At 42.3% G+C, this 21,241-nt stretch overlaps 1 protein-coding gene across 3 annotated transcripts in view; it reads right to left on the bottom strand.

Moving 5' to 3' along the window:
- Positions 1 to 5,745: 5,745 nt before the first annotated feature.
- Positions 5,746 to 21,241, bottom strand: part of SCOC (short coiled-coil protein) — a gene marked incomplete at both ends in the record, with an annotated part of 32,741 nt that continues 17,245 nt past the window's right edge. Inside the window, 3 exons of one of the 3 annotated variants that reach the window (XM_084244793.1) lie at positions 5,746 to 5,888; positions 7,258 to 7,338; positions 7,697 to 7,768. In XM_084244793.1, coding sequence (XP_084100919.1) covers positions 5,746 to 5,888; positions 7,258 to 7,338; positions 7,697 to 7,768 — 296 coding nt within the window. Of the gene's footprint in view, positions 5,889 to 7,257; positions 7,342 to 7,696; positions 7,769 to 21,241 lie in introns of all 3 variants that reach the window. The other 2 variants (XM_084244792.1, XM_084244794.1) reach the window with 2 other exon arrangements.

A 21,241-nucleotide genomic window follows, 5' to 3' on the forward strand; every position in this document is an offset into this window, starting at 1 on the left:
TACAGTTTTCTGCTAGAATGGCTTGCCCTAGTCACAGGCAAGCTCATGCATAGATTGCTCTGGAAATAAAATTTAAAGCTTTTTTCATTCTTTAAATTATACCACTCTCTAATAGGGAAATTATTGTCAAGGCGTCTTTAAGTTATTCTCCTTTATCTGATAATTAAGAGTCCAGTGGCTAATGACTATCAGTCATCATGCTTTGTATTTTCATCTCATTTCCCACTCTAAGTCTGTTCTCTCATCAGCTGCACAGCTGCCTCTAAGGTAGACAGCAGCCCCTCCAGCTGCCTCCCCCAGTGACGGGACCGCATCAGAATGGAGACATTATTCCACTGGAAATAGTTTAAGAGCTTTTCATGTTAAGGTGACAGGTCAGACCGCGGGGGAGCTGATAGCACAGACCGCCCGCACACCAGCCACCGCAGAGCTGGTCCCCGGTGATGCTTTGACCCCTCGCAGACTTGCTTACTCGGTCTGAGGGCACCTCCCAACTGAGTCCCCATGCAGCCCCCTCTCCAGCAGCACATTTGGAGCCTGCGTGTAAGGAAGACCAGTCTGTGGATCTTCCTTGTGTGAAAGGAAGCCGAACCCAGCCAGTAGCAACTATTTGTTCGCTGTCCTGGAGTGGAGACTGCAAGTACACGCTGGGTTCCCCTGGCGGGTTCTGCGTGTCCCCGCGTCGGGGCTGGACAGTCTGGACACCCGGTCGCCACACTTTGTTCACGACTCCCTGGACTTACCACGTCCACGAGGACACCCTTCTCTTGCTCTGTATTTGAATGTCCAAGCGAACTAGACGTATTGAGTGATTCCAGATGAGAGTGTGGCTGAGCGTGAACTACTCCTTTAGGGGAGAAACCCTTTCTTACTCTTATGGAAACCTTGCCTGACAAATGTCTTGTATGAACATTTTTCCTAAAGATTTATTAAAGCTGTTTTTACTTTCTCAGTTGCAGATTCATTTCAACTTTAACGTTTGGTTAGACTCCATGAGCTTGCAGAGGTCAACCCCGAGCAGCCAGTTTTGTAGGCTCACTAACACTGCCTGTGGCGCACCCCCGGTGCAGGTGTGCTGTGGCTGAGAGGTTTCACCAAAACCTAAACTGAGAAACGTGTGCCAGAGACCCACGCAGTAGACGGGGAGCGAGGCGGCCTTTTCCTTCTGCCACCCTACTCTGACCTGTTCAATGACTTAAATTTCATCCTTCTGTCTAGTAAAGGGGGAAAAATCAATGTATTTTGCCTTTGTATGAGCGACCTTTCTAGATGTTTTTAATTTGACTGGCTCTGGTTGCTGCTTTTTCTGAGGTCTTCACGAGGGCCTGGCCTCCCTGGGCGTTGCTCTGGGAAGAGTCCTCTGACCTGAGGCCCGGGTGGAACGGCTACCGCGCTCCAACCAGCTGCTCACAACAGATTTAATTTCCTTAAAAACTTCAGTTACTGTTCGAAAAAGGTTTTGTGTATGATTAGAACTGTTCAGAAGAGGTAAAACAGAAATATAGTCTAGGCTCTACAGAGGTTTTAAATTCTCAAGGGTGGCTCTGTTTTAACTTCAGCAGGCCTTAGAGGTGGCTAGTAGCTGAGAACTCCTACCTCTTCTGTAAATGATTAAGACCTAACAGCATTTCTACGTAGGTTTTAATGATCTCTTCAAAAATCCTAGCTCCCGTGCATTTTCATAGCATCCCAGCTGTGAGAAGTTTAGCAAATGATCCCTAATCTGACAGGTCAGAGGAGGTAGGTTGGTAGGAGAGAAAATGGGCGGGGAAAGGCATTTGGATTGGTCTCTAGCTACTCAGCGCAGGGAGGAGCAGCAGCAGCTGTGGAGAAGACCAGCACCCCTGGAGAACCATCTTGGCGCCACATCTCTCAGCACATCTTTGTAAGTCGAAGCAATTTTACATTCTCTGTCATTTGGGAGGGTGTTCTTTTTAAATGAGCACGTATCAATATTTAAAAAGGCAACCAAGAATATATAAATCAGTGGCAATCAGGAATTGTGAAATGAATTTGGTAATAGAAATATATTTTTCCTTGGAGGGGGTAATGACCTTGGCAAAATAAATCTTACTTGTGTGGGACAGAATTCATTTGCACCTCTATGGTAAGGCCCATTTACATGCTGCCCACTTTTAATAATTCGAGGACTTGTGTAATAGCCGGCCTAGAGACCGTGAGAGGGGCCCTACAGTGTCTGCTGTCGGGGTCACCTGAAGCATGCTCCACGCGACGCCTGCTGCCCCACTGGAGAGATGCTCATGAGCCGCCTTTTGCCCATTTGAATGTCTTTCACAATTTGTAAAAATTTGGAAGTAATTTAGAGCTTTAAAGACATAGCCACTTGACGAGCCATCTATAAACCAGCTGCAAAACAAAGTAAATTAACAGTTGATTATAATGTATTACTTTAGCTTTTGTCATCTCTCTCCAACACTCTTTTCCACCCTAAGATAAATTAGGGCCTAAGACCAACATCAAGTCCATTTTATAATAAATTTGTCTTTAATACCATTTATCTCTGTAAGTAAAATTAATGGTAACTTGTTTTTCAGATGAGTAAGAGGCAATTAAGTCATTCTCTCCCAATTCTTAAACAGCCTTTTATGAATCAGTCTCTGTTCTTCATCTACAAAGGTCTTGACAACTAAAGTAATCTCAGATCCTTGCTATGTTTGATGACATCACAATAAAAAAATAACTGATGACTGCCACGGGGGGCGGGGGGGGTGTGATAAGAGGGAAAAAAATTATTGGGAAAGAAAGGCTTTTAAAGGCTTTCAAAAGTTTCTTTTGGAAAAGACTAGATCAGAGGGAAGAGTAGGAATGGAAATGTGCCCTTATTAATTGGTGAGAACGACACGCTTAGATGATTTGGGTTACTTGTCTACAAAATGTATTGTTCCTATAGACGATTCCAAAATTCAGTCTCTGAAAATTGAATGTTTGATCATGTTTGTCCCCAAAACTCATTCAACAGCTAACAGCTGACCTACCCTGACAGAGTTTATATTGTCTTTACCACACCTAATACTATCTTCTGTATTTTGGTACAAAAAATATCTATTTGATTATATACAGGTGCTTCCCCAAATCACACTGGCATATGAGTCATACTACTTTATGAAATACGAAAAATTCCAAATTCTGAGCCAGCTAATCCCATCCAAAAATTCCAAGTAAGAATTACAATGTGGCATAATTTGCCATAGTTAAGTGGAAAGGGAACATAGAGACAAATTTTAGATGGAATCAATGTCAGAATCAAGAGATGTTCTACTGGGGAACCCTGAGGAAAAGGGTATGTCAGTTTTCCCTGCCAGTCAGCATTCTACCAGGAGTTAGAGCCAGGAGTTAAGTGTTTAAGAAATGACCCTGACAGATTTAAACTGTAAGGCAGATGTTACTTGGGTCTCTTCACACAGGTGTCCAGACTACCGCAATAGGCAGACAAACAGCTGGAGATTTATAGTCAGAGCAAGTGGCAGGAGGTGAGTACAAGATTAAGGGGAGACATCAAGGGTAGTGGGAAGTTTACCGTGTTAAAAGGATGCTTGCTGAAGGCAGGGCAGGGTAATCAGGTGTTACGGGTAGGGAAATTTTAAGCTGACTTAGCAGGATTTTTGTTCCAATCTGGAAATGGTAACTGGACAAGGAAGGGTGATGTATGTTCCATGTGTGGGAAGAAGGTGCAGAGACTTTGTAGTAACAGGGCTGTGACTGGGCTGCTAGTTGTCACCAAAGCCCTCTTTCTGCTTCCATAGTAATATAAAGTTGTAACTGGAATTTGGCTTCCAGCCAGGGAACACATTTTTCAGCTCCTCCGCATCTAGAAGTAATTAAATCTGCATGCCACTGGGATGTAAGATGGACCCATTTCCAGGCACGTCCCACCCATAACAACTGGCTTATATGCAACATGCTTTTTCTGTAACAGAGAATGGGGTTGGAGTGGCTTAGAAGCCATGGCTGATAATGGCAGAACATCCTCAAGTCCCTGAGTGAGATTACAGGAACAAAATGTGCTAGCTTGCAATGCTTGTATTAGTTGGGAGAGAAACTTCTGTATTATTTTATATTTTTTATCATTATGTTTCGTTATGGAAGCTTAGCTTATCCCAAAAATTGCAACCACATTTCCTCTGACAACTTTAGATTCTTTCCTTTGAATTCTTTGCTTTTATTTTTTAAATGTACATATATTTTAATAATAAGGATATTATTCCCCTAAACATCAAGTAACTTACATAAACAAAATTTGCTACTTAAACTGAGGCTCTGAACAACGCTGGATACACCACTATATATCCTGGTTATTTAGACAAACATATCAAAACACACAAATCTCTGAAACAACTTTTTATTAAACAGCAAAAACATAACTGCAACACAATTTTAAATGTTTGTAAATTAGTTCACAAAAGGATGTAAAATGTTTGCAGCGTGACTCATGTCCATGCAGCTGAGCTGTCTGTGGACCCTACACCAGTGCAAACATCACTTTATTCCATGATTACAGAAGCCTAAGTCTAGCAACCATAAGCCGTATCGGCGCGTCCCTCTCCCTAGGTAACCCCATTCCTCATACTGACTTTACCAAGTGGAATTTACAAAGTACATTTTTAAAAATTGCTAAAGAATGACTACAACTCTGAGAACCAAGTGGTTGGTCTGCAGAAAACTGCAGGAGTGGTGAGACGAAATACTGAAAAAAGTACCCATTAGTACGCATGTAAAACTTCCCCGTTCTATTCATGATTCTGATACTAACACACTCAAGAGATTGTGCAAACGATCTTCTGAGTACTACCAAAAAAACCTTAAACCCAAGCTCTGCAATATTCTTCTCCAGATGTGGAGAAGGCTAGTGTGAGACAGGCTAGTAAAGCAATCCATGTTCGTGTATATTCCCCAAAGATCTAACTTGTGCCAGAAATAACACAAATCTGATGTAAAAGCATTTGAAGTTGTTTACCAAGTACTTTTCTCCAACTTACTTCTATTTTTCTTCAAAAATTTCTATTTCAAACATCAAACAGAACTCACCTTTTCATATACCAAGTAAGTTAACTCCCAGTTTGACAATTAAGCTCCAAGGAAAAATCATTTTTAGAGCCTCTGTTTCCAGCTGATTAAAGAGAAACCATCAGCACTATCCCTATCACTGAAAGTAAAAAACAAGTCCTAATTTAGACAGTATCTTATTTTGGTTAAGTTTCAACAGTTAAGCTCAGGTTATTTTCACAGATGATAACTAATGAAATTACTTTTACAAATGCGAAACCGATTTTTTCCTTAGGGGAAGGGAGGTGGGAAGGAAGAAGCAAATGGAGCAGAGGCACAAGACGGTGGACAGGTACATAAAGCTGTGCATTCAGTACATGATTTGGTCACTTTCACAACATGGCGGTTATTTTCTTATTTCTCTTACTATGCCTAATAAAAGACAGTGCTAAACCTATAAATCAAAGGAAATTCCGTAAAACATTCATTTTCAAGTTTCATAAATATATGCATTTCTAATTATAAAGTCTCTACAATACATTTGCACGTTTTCATAGACTAACATAATACACAAACTCATGAAGTCTTCTGTTATGCTCTTAATTTTGCCTAGATCTGACATCATCTCCATAAATATTCCATGAAGCCACAAACAAAAGTACTATAACCTTGGAAGCTGTCCAAAGTTTAAAGAAAAAAAGACCAGCAGCAATTCCATAAAACCAAAGGGACAGCAATCCCTTACTTTCTTTTGCTTTTTGTGTCAGTTGTTTGAAAAACACTAGAAGCTGACATGAGATTTTCTATATATTGTCCAAGAACTTGATTTTCCGATTTTAGCTTCAGATTTTCTTCCTTAACTGCATCTACTCTTGCAGAGAGATCTATATTTAAAAAAAAAAAAAAAAAAGGCATTATCAATAAAATGATGGCAATAGTTTCACATACTAAATGCTTTTTAAGATCCATTCTTCAAAGAGATTACCACAACCCTTAAGTTTTCTGTGTTTAAATTTAGATTACTTCAAAAGCTAAGGAAGCAGGGTAAACAGTGCAAATCAATAGCCAACATTCCTAATAGAGTTCATGTCAAGACTAAGTATTGCTCTTTGTAAACAGCATTTAGGTTGCATATCTAATACTTCAAACGGTTATTTAAAAAAAAAATCTTGATTTTAACATGAATTTTGGCTCAAGACTTGCCAACATAAAGCTATATTAAAAATGTTTAGAATTCATATACTGGACATAGGCAGTTTCCAAGGTGATATTTTTATATTAGCAAGAAATTCCAAACACCCAGTTTTTGATCAAATAAAACATTACCTCCTTCCCCTCACTTAACTACTAAGTATTAAGCGCCTTCTAGGAGCCGGGCATCGCCCTACAGGCCAGGGTAGCAAAAAGAAAGGCCCTTGCCCTGGCTGAGCTTACCTTGTGATGTGCATGTGACGCACGTCCATTTAAGGGGGCTCAGAGTAAGGGTCAGGAATTCAGAGGTAAGGGTCACAGGAAGCAAAGAGAAGTTATCTTTTTACACGGGCTAGTCAGGCGTGGCTACTCTGATGAAGGGGATTTGACCACAGACCGCAAGGAAGTGAGGGAATGGCACTGGAGGTAGGCAAGTAACTGAGAGAGAGAGATATAAGCAGGAAGGAACAGCAACTGCTGAGCCCTGCGTACAAACGCATGAAAGAAGAGCAGGGAGGTAGGAGTGGGGATGTCTGAGGAAGAGTAACACAAGCCTGAGAGGCACAAGGGAGTATGGACCTTCCGACAGTCACCTGGCATTTTATTAACTGTGACACGGTCTGCTCACCTTGGTATCAAAAAAACAAAAACAAAACCTTAATTTTATTAAAAACCAAAAGACGTTTCAGTGATTGTGCTTATTTTTTGTAATAACATTTAGAAAAGGAAAAATACCAGATCAATTCCCTTTTAACCTCTGAATCTACAACATTTTTACTTTAGTGAAAGCTTTATTAAAGTGAATTTAGTAACACAATACAGGAACTTAAAGGAGTTTTATGTATTAAATAGCTTATGTTAGATCTTAAAAGGGAAGTGTAAGAACACTATGTGCCTTCCTACTGAAGTTATCCTAGATCACCAGCCAAAGCTACAGGAAGGGGGGACCATTAAAAAGGACTGAAAAATCAGGCACACTCGCAAACGAAATTTAGCATCATTAATGCTTACAATTTCAATGAGTTAGATGCTGTTCAAGAAAACTACAAAATACAAGCTAACCTTCCAGAGTGTGTTGAAGTTCCAACACTTGATTAATAAGGCGTGTTTTTTCCTCCAGTTCCACCTGATTTTCAGCATCAACTGCTGCAATAAAAAGGTTTATATTTACTATTAACATTAGGTATCATCTGTATAGTGCAGCACTTAAAAATCTGCAAAATATTTTATATTCATCATTTTACTTGAGTTATATACAAGCCCTGTGACGTAAAAGCTATTCACCCACACTGTAAATAAGGATACCAAGGTGAAGATAAAATGTTTTACCAACATCTCACAGTTAGAGAATGGAAAATGTCTTAAATCCTTTCTAGAACTAGAAGGGATGTATATACACAAATCAGCCAAGATCCAAGCCCCCCAAATACTGCTTCACTGCTCTTTCCATTGTTAACAAAAGCAGCCACACAACATGAAAAAAGAAAGATAAAGAATATACCATCCATGTCTGCATTCATCATCTTAGGTAACAAACTTTTGGGTCTTGGATACAAAATTCTTGGTGAACGGTCTGCAATTAGAAAAAGTTTGAAACAGACAAACATACCAATAAAATAGAAGCTTGTTTTTAAAAGAAAACTAATTTCACAGGCTTTACTGTTTCTAAGAATAAACACCCAATGGGTAAATAAGCAAAGGATATGTACAAATAGTTTCCAAAGTAATGTTTTAGTAAGAGAAATGTGGAGTTTCTTGGTAATCAAAGAAATACATAATAAAACACCACTGTATATTTACTTATCAAGTCACTCTTTAAAGAAGGTAATGAGCAATGCTAGCAAAATTGTGAAAAGCAAGTACAACATATTGGACACAAACTTTAAAAATGCAATTTTGGGGGAAAGCAGTATGGTAATGAGTCATAAAAACATTTAAATATATTTTTTAGTAACGAATTTTACTCTTATAAGTTTAATCTAAGGAAAACTGCAAAGGAAAATAATACATACATTGAAACCACAATCCAATCTTATTTGCAACCCAGTAAACTATAACAAACTATCCATTCAGGATTTGGTTAATCATAGTTGCAGTTTCTATTTGAGTGGCTACTAAAAGTATTTATGATGACTATAACCACATGTAAAAATGTTTAGAAAATCACATATTCACTGATGTAAATTATGTAAAATAGACATATTGATAAGCAAAATGAAAAAAGCTGTTATATTAGAAGGATGGTGGTAGGGAGAAGACAAATCTCTAAAAATATTCATGTACTGTTTTACATAGTGTTCAATACTGTTTATACAGACAATTCAAAAAATATGTAAATAAATACTAGCATTTTATTGTTTCCATTAAAGGTTCCAAAATGTTAGGGTTCAAAATTCTTGTGAAGAATGTTCTGCTTTATTCCTAACATTCATTTCACATTCCATGAAGTCAAAATTTATTAAATAATGTTATAAGATTATTACTGAAAACAGATTTGTTATTCAGTCTACTCACTTAAGTAACTTAGACCTGTCGGGTTGTTATATTAAGTTCAAATATTTATTAAGCATCTGTTATACCCACGGTATTGTTATGCCTCCACATGCTAAACAGTGGAACCCAAACCTATTGAACAAGGATATTTACATACTGACGCTAGAATCACAATTAAAATTGTAATTGGTGTATAGTATATTCCCTCACAACTTCGGTTAATATGACTGTGACACTTCAGATACACGAACATGAAAAAAGAATGTTCAGTGAACGTATGTATAAACCATCTCTCAAGTTATCACCCAGTTATCAAACAAAATTAAACATCCGTTACATAGAATCATTAAAGAATTTGTAGCCACAAATGACATAAAATTGATTTAATGCTTGATCTACTCCAATTCTTCTAGCATCTTTCCACTTACTTGGCATTAGAGCTACTCTCACATCTTTTCATATGGGTTTAACTCTCAGGTTCTTTGTATTTCAGAGAAAGTAAGTGTATATATGCACTGTATTTCATATATATAATGCACTTTATACACACACTTACATAAAGACTGATTACTAAACATTTTTTCAAAATGTGTTATTCAACTGTTAATAGTATTCAAAAAGTATTCCTTGCCATCAATCAATATCTCTTTATAACTGAAGAGGAAGAGCTGTTAGCAGTGAAAGATTTAGTTGGCACTTCCCCAAGAACAAAACATTTTTCTTCCTTTTCAACCACTATCTGGCTGACATGCGTCTGGGGGCTAAAGCCAAAAAGCAAAAGTGAGTGTTCTTGGGGCAGATGGCAACCCTAGACAGCAACTTGCCTATTTTTCCTGCTAATTAGTCTAATAAATGTGCTTCCAATTTCTGATATCCAATGTTTTAAAGAATGCAGCTAACACAGAATCTTTATGACAGCTGAGCAGCGTTGTAAGATACAAACCAAAGGAAGAACCATGAAATCAATGCACCTGATTTTGAAATCCGTCTAGGGAAACGGTAGATTTTTTTTTTTTTGGCTTATCTTTCAATCTAATACTAAATCAAAAAGTCAACAAAATATAAGTGTTCTTGACTGACCAATGTAGGTGAAGAAAAGGTAGAGTTATATGAGTTATGTAATTCAAAATAGAAAATCTATGTGTGGTTTATCAACAGTTTGACTTATCGGAAAAACTGGAAGAAAATAAAGCAGGGTCAAGGAAGTTATGAGGAATAATTACTTAGAAAAATACTTTCAATGGTGGGGTGGAGGCAAGACCACAGAGGGCATGCGGACGGTGCACAGGAGACAACACACAACTCTCAAGGAGTACTGTGCACGCACACACGCTGCAGTCCATGTAAGATTGCACCCCAAGCGTTGCACAAGGCAAAACCTGTCTGATGTAAATTATGTAAAATGTACATATTGATAAGCAAAATGAAAAAAGCCGGGCAAAAGGACATTACTCTTTAATGATGCAGACCAGAACATTAAAGCACAACAAAATGAAAAGAAGCAATCCTCTTTTATTGTGATGCCATTAATCAACTGGCCTCAAAATACTACTCTTGAATACAAAGTCTTTCAGTAAATATAAAGAAATAAATATTTACTTTATACAAAAGGTTTGTCGAGCTCTTTATATCAAAGTATTTTAGCCATGGATTTTATTTTCTTTCAAAATAGGATCAGTCTTTAAACTTTGCCATGTCTATGTTCGTAGCACAGTACTATGTCATAATTCAACATAAGATTCTGATAAAATCCTTTTTTCAATATGTAGTTGCTATCACATTGGCCCATTTCCATCTCAGATGTGCTCAAAAGAGCCCCTTTTCAACTCGTATCAGTGTCTGAACACTGGTATGAATGTGGGGTGCTAAGGTTGGTCTGCTTATCCCAAATCTTGGCTCCGAAATGAATATGATTCTCTGAGATTTTCCAACTCTGACTTAAACCTAGGTCAGACCTCTTAAAATTTTTCTCAAAAATCACAGTGAATTTTACTGCCTATCTTTTCTGGTTTTAGGCAGGGGAAGATTAAATCTAGATTTAGATAATTTAAGTCCAGGAAGCAGAAGGCACAGAGAAAAAATACCAAGAAGTTACTAGCATTAGGACAAATCTATTTTCCATGCCCTCACACCTGTGACCAAAGACTACCATAGATCTCTGCCTTCTCCAGTATGCCCAATAGTATTGCAACATCCATGGATTACCTGGATTCAAGTCGCAGCTCTGTTATGTATAAACTCTGGAACCTCAGGCAAGACTAACATGTCAGTCTTAGTTTTTTCAGCCCATAGGTTGTGAGAATTTATGGAGTTGATACATATAATGTGATTGCAACAGTATCTAGTACAAAGCAGGTATTCAATGAACGGTAGCTATTTTCCCTACCATTTAGCAGTAATCCAGGCCACAAAAAAGAATTCATCTGGTCCAGCTGCCTGATTTTACAAATAAATGAATCAAGGCCAGGGATAATGCCTTACCCATACCTGACAGTAGTTCCACAGGGCCAAGAACCAGTGTCCTCGTTCGCTTTCCCCCACCAACCCACCACAGGTGTGCTCACATCTGAAATTTGAGATCTTGAGACTTTTATCTGACACCTATCCCGTCTCAATCACTCAACTTCTTTGCATCTGAACTGATTTTCGTCATGTCATATTACTGAGACTACTAAAATAATGGCATTGTGCGTTAACCTACTAAATGCTTCACCGACAGTCCTGGTTCATGGAATCAACAAGACTCTGCAATTTACAGATTTGGACACTGTCTCAAAGGGGCCATGCACCCTGACTTAGATTTCACAGCCAACGCCTGTGCCAAGAATTCGAATTCAGATCTAGGTATACGGGTCCCTGCTCTTCCCATTATGCTCGGGGAGAAACGTAGTAGGGCCACAATCTGTGGTTGCCAAACACTCCGCAAGCCGAGATGTTCAATTCCTTTGATATTTCTACTAAATCACTGACGATAAATTTCATTCCCTTCCAGCTGCACTAACTCTCCACAGGGGTGGCAGGTGCAGATCCGGTCCGCTCCTGCCTGTTCTGGGTTAAATGCAGTTTCAAATGTCACAAGATGAAGGAACTGTTGGGCCGAAGAGGATGGAGCAGAAGCCAGATGCCCACAGCGAGCCCGGCGAGGGGGAGCCGGGTCCCCGAGCTCCGGGCAGCACCGCGCGCGGCCCGCAGAGCCCGGCGGGCGCAGCCCCCGGCGCCGCGTCGGCCCCGGCTGTGACGTCACCGCGGGCGCGCCCCGGCCGCGGACCCCGGCCTGCCGGGAGGGGCCGTTCTCCGTCCCGGCCCCCGCCCGCCCGGCAGGGCCCTCCGGGGAAGCGCCCCGCGGAGCCCCCGCAGCCGCCGGCCGCCCTCCGCGCGGGCAGACGTCGCCAGCCCCGCCCGCCCCGCCTCGGCGACCCCGCGCCGCGCCCCGGCCTCCGCGGAGCCCCCGGGACCCCCCTGGGCGGCCGGGGCCGCCCCGCGCCCCTCGCACCGCCCCGTTTTGGGGCGCGGGCGCCGGGGGGGGCTGGGCAGCGGCCTCCGATCGGCGGTGGCCCGAGGCGCGGGGCCCCCCCAAGGGGCCTCCGGGCGGGGAGCGGGGGCGCGGGCGGGGCGCGGGGGGCTGCGGGGGTGAGGCCCGGCCGCCCGCCACAGCCCAGGCCCAGGCCGCGCCCCCCGGCGCCCGGGCCGCGTTCGGCCGCCCGCCCTCCGGGTCTCGGCGGGGCCGAGGCCGCACTCCGGCCGCTCGCGTCTCCCTCGCCGCCCCGGACGCCCTCACCTGCCACACAGGCGCCCGGAGGGGGGGATCGCGAGGCCGCCTCAGGCCCCGACTCCTGGACCGACTGACCCCGGCCGCTCCGCCCCCGCCGCCCAGGGCGCAGGCGCCGGCGCGGGGGGCCCGCCCCGCCCGCCAATCCCGACGCAGGAAAGCGCGCCTGCGCACTAGCTGCCCTGCGCCGCAGGCGTCCCGTCGCCAAACCCCCGGGGCCCGCCTTTTGCCTTAACAAAAGGACACCGGCGCCCAATCAGGAGGGAGGCCGTCGTGGGCGGGCCCAGGGCGCCGCAGCCAATGGCCGCGCAGAGCGGGGAGCCGCCCGGAAGCCGGGGCTGGCGCGGCTGCGCCCGAGCCCGACGGGACCCCGGAAAGCGGGTCCGAACGCCGGCCCGGCGGTCCCGCCGCTGCCGCGAGTGAGGTTGGTACGACCCGCCCCGTCGGGCGAGCGGTCGCGCAAGCCCCGGAAAAGGGCGTCTGTGGACCGGAGCGAGCAGCCCGCGCGGGGGCGCGGCCCCGCCCCCCAGCTGCCCGGCCCCGAGGGGGTCCCGCGGGGTCAGGCCCGGGCGCGGCCCCCCGCCGGGCTGGCGTCTCCGCGGCGCGCGCGGCGCTTGAAGACCAGACTCGAGACACCCCAGCGCTCCGGGGGCGCCTTCCCGCCTCGGCCCTCGGCCCCTCGCCCGCGGGGTCCGCTCAAGGTCACCCGCGCGGGGCCCCGGGGTCGTCGCGCGAGGCGCTTCCCAGGCGCGCCCTGGACGCCGGTCGCGCCGGCGAGTTTGTGGTGCCTGTTGAGTAAAAGGGGGCGCCGAGGCGGCCCGGCCCTGGCTCGGCGCCGCCGCTCGGCTCCGCGTCGCCCCCCCCCCCCGCCCCCGGCGCCCCATTGCGGGCCCCGCTGGCCGACCCGCGCCCGCGCCTTCTGGGGGTGCGCTTTAAACACCCCCGGCCCGCCTTTGAGAACTAGACCTTTGGCTGGACGGACCGGCCACAGTCGAGGGATGTTCCTAGAAGGCACTGTGGGCGCTTAGGAGGGGGAGCAGGAACCGTCCCGCCTAAATGCCGGAGACTAGAGAGGCCAGGGCGGCGGGCGAAGGGCAGCCAGGACAGATTATTCACGATTGTGGACGATTTGGATTGTCTGATTCCAGAAGCACTAACACTTCAGCAGGGCTAAGATAAACAGTGCCGCGTCTGGACCTACTGTGCGGAAACAACAGAACACCAAAGACTGAAGAACTGTCAAAAGCAGTTTTTTTTTTGTTTTTTGTTTTTGCTAGAAGCACAGGATTTTTTTTTTTTCCCAGTAAAGTATACATGACATAACCGTTGCCATTTTACCATTTTCAAGTGTCCAGGTCAGTCGTGTTGAGTATATCCACAGTTATGCAACCAACCTCCTTTTCATCTTTCAAAATTGAAACGACCCCCCCCCCCCCACCATTCTGTCTCTGTCTCTGACTGAGTTGGATCCTCATTTACTCATGAAGTAGATGAAATTATGCAGTATTTGTCTTTCTGTGGCTGGAACATTTCATTTAGTGTAATAGTCTCAAAGTTTATCTGTGTGGCAACATGTTTCAGAATTTCCTTTTTAAGGCTGAATTGTAGTCTGTTGTGTGTGCGAACCACATTTTATCCCTCCATCCATTGATGGGCATTTGGGTTGCTGCCAACTTCTAGCTAATAAGACTGCTGATGAACTTGGCATGTGCAAATATCTCTAATAAATTCATGGAACTGGACTCACACAGACTGTCTGGCAGCAGTTGTTGAATTTGATCTCCTAATACTTTGTGTTTGTGTTGACTTTTAGGTTTTTTAATGTCATCGTCTAGTTTGGGTGATGCTGTTTTCATACAAGGGGGCATGAGAGAACTTGACACGTAATGGAAATATCCTATTGTTGGGGGAAAAGGAAGTCCTGAACAAACTCTTGGGGTTGCCCTGTAACACTCTACTATCTTGATTGGAGTGATGGACGCACAGTGTATAAAATGTCAAATTCATCTGTGACTTAAAATGTGTGTATTTTACTGTGTTTTATTTTTCCTCAATAAAACTGACCTTTTTGTAATGTGAACGTTAGCTACAATTTCTTTAGGATTTTCACTATGCTAAGCATACTGTCTGTGTTATTTTACTCAGTCCTCAAGTAATCCAGTGATCTATGCATTATCAACCCATTATCCAATGACCTAGGCATTATCAATCCATTTTATAGGTGAGGAAATCAAGGCTCAGTGAATGTCTTATCCAAGATCAATAGCTAGTGATATAGGCTGAAATCAAACTTCTCTTTTTTATCTATAAACTGAGAATCATAATACCTAGTTAATTGAATTATTGTTAGGGTTTTTAGAATTTTGTAAAAATGAAGCACTGCAAAGACATTCCAAACTACAATGAATTTGGATCCACAATTCGAAGAAGGTGGATTGAAACTTAACCACTCAAGTTCCTTATGATACAAACATGTGAACATTCTCTAGCATTTCAACAAGACCTAGGATTTTTGAGTGTAACAGTCAAAATATCCAGGATCCAAACCACAGCTATTCAGCTTGTGAAGAATCATAAAAGCCTGAATTCACATGAGAACAACCATCAAGAGATCTGGAAAAGAGTTTAAGCAGCTATTCTAAAATATTTGAACAAGAAATCATGACAAATCCTGAAATGGAAGTTGTAATCAAATAGCTAAGCAGCACAGTGTAAGTTATAAGATGGATGTCTGGGAGAACATCCAACTGGCAGGATGGAGATCAGAGGAAAGAGTTAGTGAACTTGGGGATAATTAAGTAGAAATTATCCAATCTGAACAACAGAAAAATAATTGACCAAACAAATCCTCAGTAATCTGAGGGACAGTGAAAAAGATCTAGCATTTGTCCCAGTGGAGTCCAGCAGAAGAAGAAGAGCATGATAGTGAAAAATATTTGAAGAAATAATGGCTCCCCAAGTTTGGCAAAAGAATTTCATAAGGGGTGGGTGTGGCTAGGAAAATAATGTCTAACAGTCTTGGAGTGGGGATGGATGAAGAAGCCTTTAGAAAAACATGGACTAGATCCTGAGCACCAGCCTCACTAACATTGTGAAGACTAGGCATTGACTTCCTCATAGAAGAACACGCTGCCTGGGAAATCATCTTGTCAAAATCCACAACATTGCAACTTGACCTGACCAAGCCCATAAACTAGAACTTTAACAGGAAATATTAAGCACAGGAGAATATGTTGGATAAAATTAGCAAAATCTGGGGCTCCCTCGTGGCACAAGATGCAACCTATGAAGCTGTCTGCAGCCACTGCAGCATGAGTCCGATCCCCTGCCAGGGAGCTGCCCACATCACACAACAGACCTCTCCTGTCTCCCTGTTGCTCCCCTCAGCAGTGTATTTCAGTAGATCCACCTGTTCTGCTCCCCACTCTGTCTCTGGTGAATCCTCTCACCCCCACACCTCTGGCCTAAATCCCAGTTCTTGTATGCATAAATAAATAAATCTTTAAAACAAACAAAAAGATTTATTAAAAAAAATCAGCAAAATCTGGTTATGGTACGAAACAACAACAGGACAAAACACATTAAAATCAAAGCCTGTTTCTTCAACAAAAAGAAAATACATTGCACTGGGGGCGGGCGCCGGGGGAGAAGAAGGGAAAGAAAATTTGTAGATTCAAAAAACACTTAAAACACATAATTTTAAAAAAGAGACCAAAAAGTCAATGGTTTATCATGGATGCACCGTTAAATAATAAAACCTTTTAAATGTAAGAACATTTTTGCCATAAAGTAGGATAATGGTAATAATAGGGTATTTGTCTTTTTTAAAATTCCAGAGCCACACATTACCTTGCTAGATAATTTAAATTTTAAATAAAATCTTTAGAAAAACTAACTGAAAAAGATGACATACAAAAGGATGACTTTAAGATTAGTAAGCAATATATCATTCACAGAATGTTGCAAACTGGATAAAACAGTATTGCTAATAGTTAAGCTGTACCCTGGAATAAACAAGAAAAAAATTGAAATAATATGACAGAAAAGATCAATATGCTGAAGCGTACACAAAAAGGAAGTTGAAATTTTATGAAATGCCTTATTAACATTTACTACATATAGATCTAAGTTATGTAGTGCTCCATATTTGCATTATTATTTTTCACTGAAAAAAATGATTTAAAAACAGCCATAAAAGTTTCCTTCTTCTGAATAAGGGAAACATAAAAGACAAATAGAAAACACTTTTAACTGCATGGACATGTTTGATTACAAGATGAATATTCATTTGATGTAGAAAGTCAGGTAAGGTATTCATATTATAAAACAAATAGTATTAATAAAAACGGGGAGAAATACAAATTGAAAGCTGTTGTTAGGTCAATGTATTATGTGAGGGGAAAAATGATAAATCACAAAATGGAGAACTTCAAGATCATTTTGATGTTCCAGTCTGACTTTCTCCACCATGCACATAAAAACTTCTAACTCACTTAATCAGAGGGTTCTAAATACACTGTGGATATTTTAAAATGAAATATGCTAAATGGAGACATTTTGATAATTTTCAAGTGTAACCAGGTGTTGCTACTTTAAGCTCATTAATTTGCAAAATGTGTTTCATCTCTTTCCTAAATAAGAACTCACATTTACCTTTTTTACTTATTTCCCTTGGAAGGTTGTTGAATTCATTGGAGAGTAAATGCTGTCCAGAATTTGGTGAGTAAAGAATATAATCTATATGTCAAAACTTGATTTCAAAACTAGACTTACTAGTTCACCATATTGCTGCTTGGTAAATTCAGTTGTTCATGTATACTTTTCTCAAAATATAATTTCCTGATAATAACCAACAGTTGGGTATCTTCATCAGGATGATTTTCATTCTTTTGTTTGATGGAGAAAATATAAGAAGTCACCGGCGTAATTTTAGCATTTCTCAAGTGAGATTTCATAAGGATTTTGGGGTCTCCATGGAATCAAGATTTGAACTTTTTAAAATGAAAAAAAAAAAAAACCAAAAAAAAATTAGGTATGATTCTATGCAGTCTTGATGCTAGACTTCTAGAAAATGTTTTGTCATAATCAGAGTTTCCCAAAGATTGATGCCTGTGCCTCTGGTTGTATATGATCAGCTTTTTGAAATAGCTACACATTTCATTATAATAGGAAAACATGAATAATATAACTAACCTTAATGGGCAGATGTTGATTAGAACAAAGCTAAGTTCAAAAATAATGGTAACTAAATGGATCATTGAACGTAGCAGAAATCACAATGTTGGTATGCAAGTGGCTGGTTCGGGAAATCCTGATCCATCATACATGCACAAGCATCAGTTTGAAGAAGAAACCTCGATTCCAGATCTGACTCTACCTATCTTTGTTCATTCAATTCTTCATTCTTTTATTATTTTAAAAGTTTAGTTTCATGTTCATTATGAGCTAGATTCTGTGGAGTATCCAACTATAAATTGACCATAAGGCTTTGGTGGATGAGTCACTTGGTTATAGATCTGTGTTTCTTCAATGAGAGCTTGAAATAGAGTTAATTCTGCTTTTCTGAGTTTGTCTAAAATAACATTGAGGCTTTTATCAAATAACATGACCTGTGAATTTCAGTGAATGGTCCCCCATATTCAAGAGTCCACCTTTGATGGTTTGGTTGTGTCTGACCATCTAATGCTTGGCAAGTTGCTGCCACAGGTTCTGGAAGCTTTCCAGAGTAAGTTGTCTTTGAGCTGCTCGATTCCAACTGTTATGCTTTGGGGATTCTATGATTCTTTATGCATGAATGTAGCATTATCAATCATTTCAACAAGGTACACGTTCCACTACATTTGTATAAAATAATTTGCTTGAAAATCAAGACTGAACTGAGCTCTGGGAGCACAAAGGGGCTTCTGATTTAATAAGACCTAAAGTGATTCTTTGAAGGGCACAGGAGTCAGGATTACCATGATAACTGGTATGTTACAAGAGAATGCACATGAGTTGCTAGAGGCTCTAAAATGCTAGGCTGCTAATGGCTTTTCTTACTTTCAGTACATAAACATAATTCTGTTTTCTGTTTATCTGGGGATCTGTCAAGATCCTGGGTTTTATATGACTTACACACCGCTGAGTTAGTGGGATAAGATTGCATGGATGCTGGAGAAAGACACTCAATACCTGGTCAGAGTCCCTGACCATGCCATTCACGGCTCACCAGCAGCATGCTCTTCGTGCTGGTTTGCGTGCTCCCATGTCCCCTGGGCCCACAGTGGAGGGCAGAGGACCCACGCAGGTGCCTCCACGCACAGTGGAGAGGAGCCCAGGGAAGCCATTGCTTTCACAGAAAGTGGAGGCACACTCACTCTTTAACGGCTGGGGGGGCATGACCTCACCCCTCAAAGTTCTCTGCAAACATACCCCAAGAACTAGTCTGGTACCAGTGGGCAGAGCTCTATGACACTAAGGACTTTTTGCAGACTGCCTCTCCCCAAACCTCTGGCTTGAATAATCGTGACTTCTATGACATGTCCCTGTTTTTCTTTTCCCTTCCTATACAACTATCTCAAGAGAAATACTACAAAAAGGCTCCAAGGGCAGGGGTGGGTGTCTATACAGGAAAAAGAAAAGATCTGCACTAGCTGGCGATTGAGGAAGCATCATTACAAGTCACCACTACAAGCTTGCAATAAATCAAGTTGTATTTTGTAGTTTTTTTCTTTCTAATAAGTGCCATGGGCCTCAACGCAACTCTGCATTTTAACATTTGCAAGAATCTATGTGCTTCAGTTTTGGGTTTGATATAAAGGGTGTAGGTGGACTCAACTCTTAATGTTATCTGAGAAAAGTGTCATCAACTTAAAAAAGTCACGGTCCTTGCTGTGCTGCAATGGGAACTCGTGCTTGTCCTGAGGTCTGCTGGGACCAGTAAAGAAGAAAATCCGAGGAACACAGGCTGCCCAGCATGATGGTCTGCAAGCACTAACTTCATCTGAAGAGAAACCTTCTGTACCTGATTCTTCAGTTCCTTGAGACTAACAGCTCTCTTCTTCCAGCCAAGCCTAGTGCCTACATGCGTCCATGAATGTTGGTTGAATGACTAAATAAATGTTCATTTCAGTTCCTTAATTTTCTACCTGATAAAATGCCAACACGTCTGTGCTGAATTAAAGGATGATACTGAATTGCCACGGTGTCTTTTCACCTTAGAGCTCCCATCACTGTCTGTCAGTTACCTCACTGGGCTCTAGCACGGCCCAGCAAAAGGGCAGAAAAGCTGTGAGGTTCTGGTGGAGGCTCTTCACTTACAGAACATCAGGCCCACGTGGGACATCGCTAGCTTGACAGCCAAGTCACTGTGTCATAACATATGTCTCTGACACCTGCAAGGGAGACTCTGAATAAACAAAAGGGCACCAGCAATGCCATTTAGGGGCCAGGAAAGGGAAACTAAGGGACTTGAAGGCATTTACGCTGTTTGCGATGATACACTAGTGACCTCTAGTGGGGAAACTCATTCTAAATAAATTTCTATTTAACAACAAAAGTTTGCTTATTACTTCAATCCTTGTTTCTCCTTAGTTTACTAACATTTTCTACTGTAGAATGACCTTAATTATGCATGGAGATTTGTCTATATTCATATCCAGATTTTACTATTTTGGAATTTCACAAAATAACAACTTTTGAGTGGAAGAGCTCTCTACGGTCTATCTTGGTTTTACTTCATCCTGTGAGGGAAATGAGACCCAAAGAAGTGACATAGCTGCCTGAAGTCTCACCCCTGGGTGAGAGAGAAACTGCAGCTGAGAAGAAGTCCTGTTTGCAGCTCCACACTGAAGAAGGGTGTGCACGCTGTCCAGTCCCCATGTCACTTGTATTTTGGGTGTGTGCAGAACAGAGCATCTGTCTCTTTCATTCACAGTCTCCAGGCAGAGGATCTGTACCTGAGGAGCCTTACCCTGTCCCATCATACACTGAGACCCCACCTCTTGAGCCTGGCGCTGACGTCATGTTAGATGAGACTCTTGGGGTCTCATCTGAATGTCTTGAATACGTTTGAATGTTGTGCATTTGGAAAAATGTAAATTTGAAATGATGTAAATAATTGTGTCCAGAGGATGACTGAGGTGATTTCTGAAATGACCACAAATTCCTTGACATCCTCTCGTGGAAATCTCCTGTGTTCCCTCCCCCTGAATCCTAACAGGCTTGTTTAACTTCCACCCACAGAGTGTGAAATGATCTATGGAATTCACACAGCCTTCCCCCATTCGTGTTCTTTGAATGTTTGCTCTGGAGGAAACTGGCCACTGTGAAGAAATTGAGCTTCCCTGAGATGATCATACAGAAAGGCACTGCAGCCAGCAGCTCCAGCCCCATTCCCTGTCGACAGCCAGCAGCCCTGATGGCAATGAGTGAGCCAGCGTGGCCTTCCAACCAAACTTCAGATGACTGCCAGCCCGGCTGACCTCTGACTGCAAGAGAGAACCGCCCAGCTAAGCCCTTCCCGAGTCTCTGAGCCTCAAAATAGTGAACAGAATAAAGTGATACGGATTTACAATGCCAAGTTTAGGGGCATAAGTTTAGGGTTGTATAAAAAAATAGCAGAAAATATAAAGTAACTTATACTTCTCAAATTATAGTGGACTTTCAGTTAATCTATTAACACACAGAAACCAACTATAGTACATCAAAGAACTCTTAGTCCAAGAGAGCAGATATTTTAATTGATGGAAATAGGAGTTCTCTTTCCTCCAGTGGACTGCAAACTTTAAGACATGTGCATTCTGA

This window comes from Talpa europaea, assembly GCF_964194135.1.
Source record: "Talpa europaea genome assembly, chromosome: 10".
Taxonomy (NCBI): Eukaryota; Metazoa; Chordata; class Mammalia; order Eulipotyphla; family Talpidae; genus Talpa; species Talpa europaea.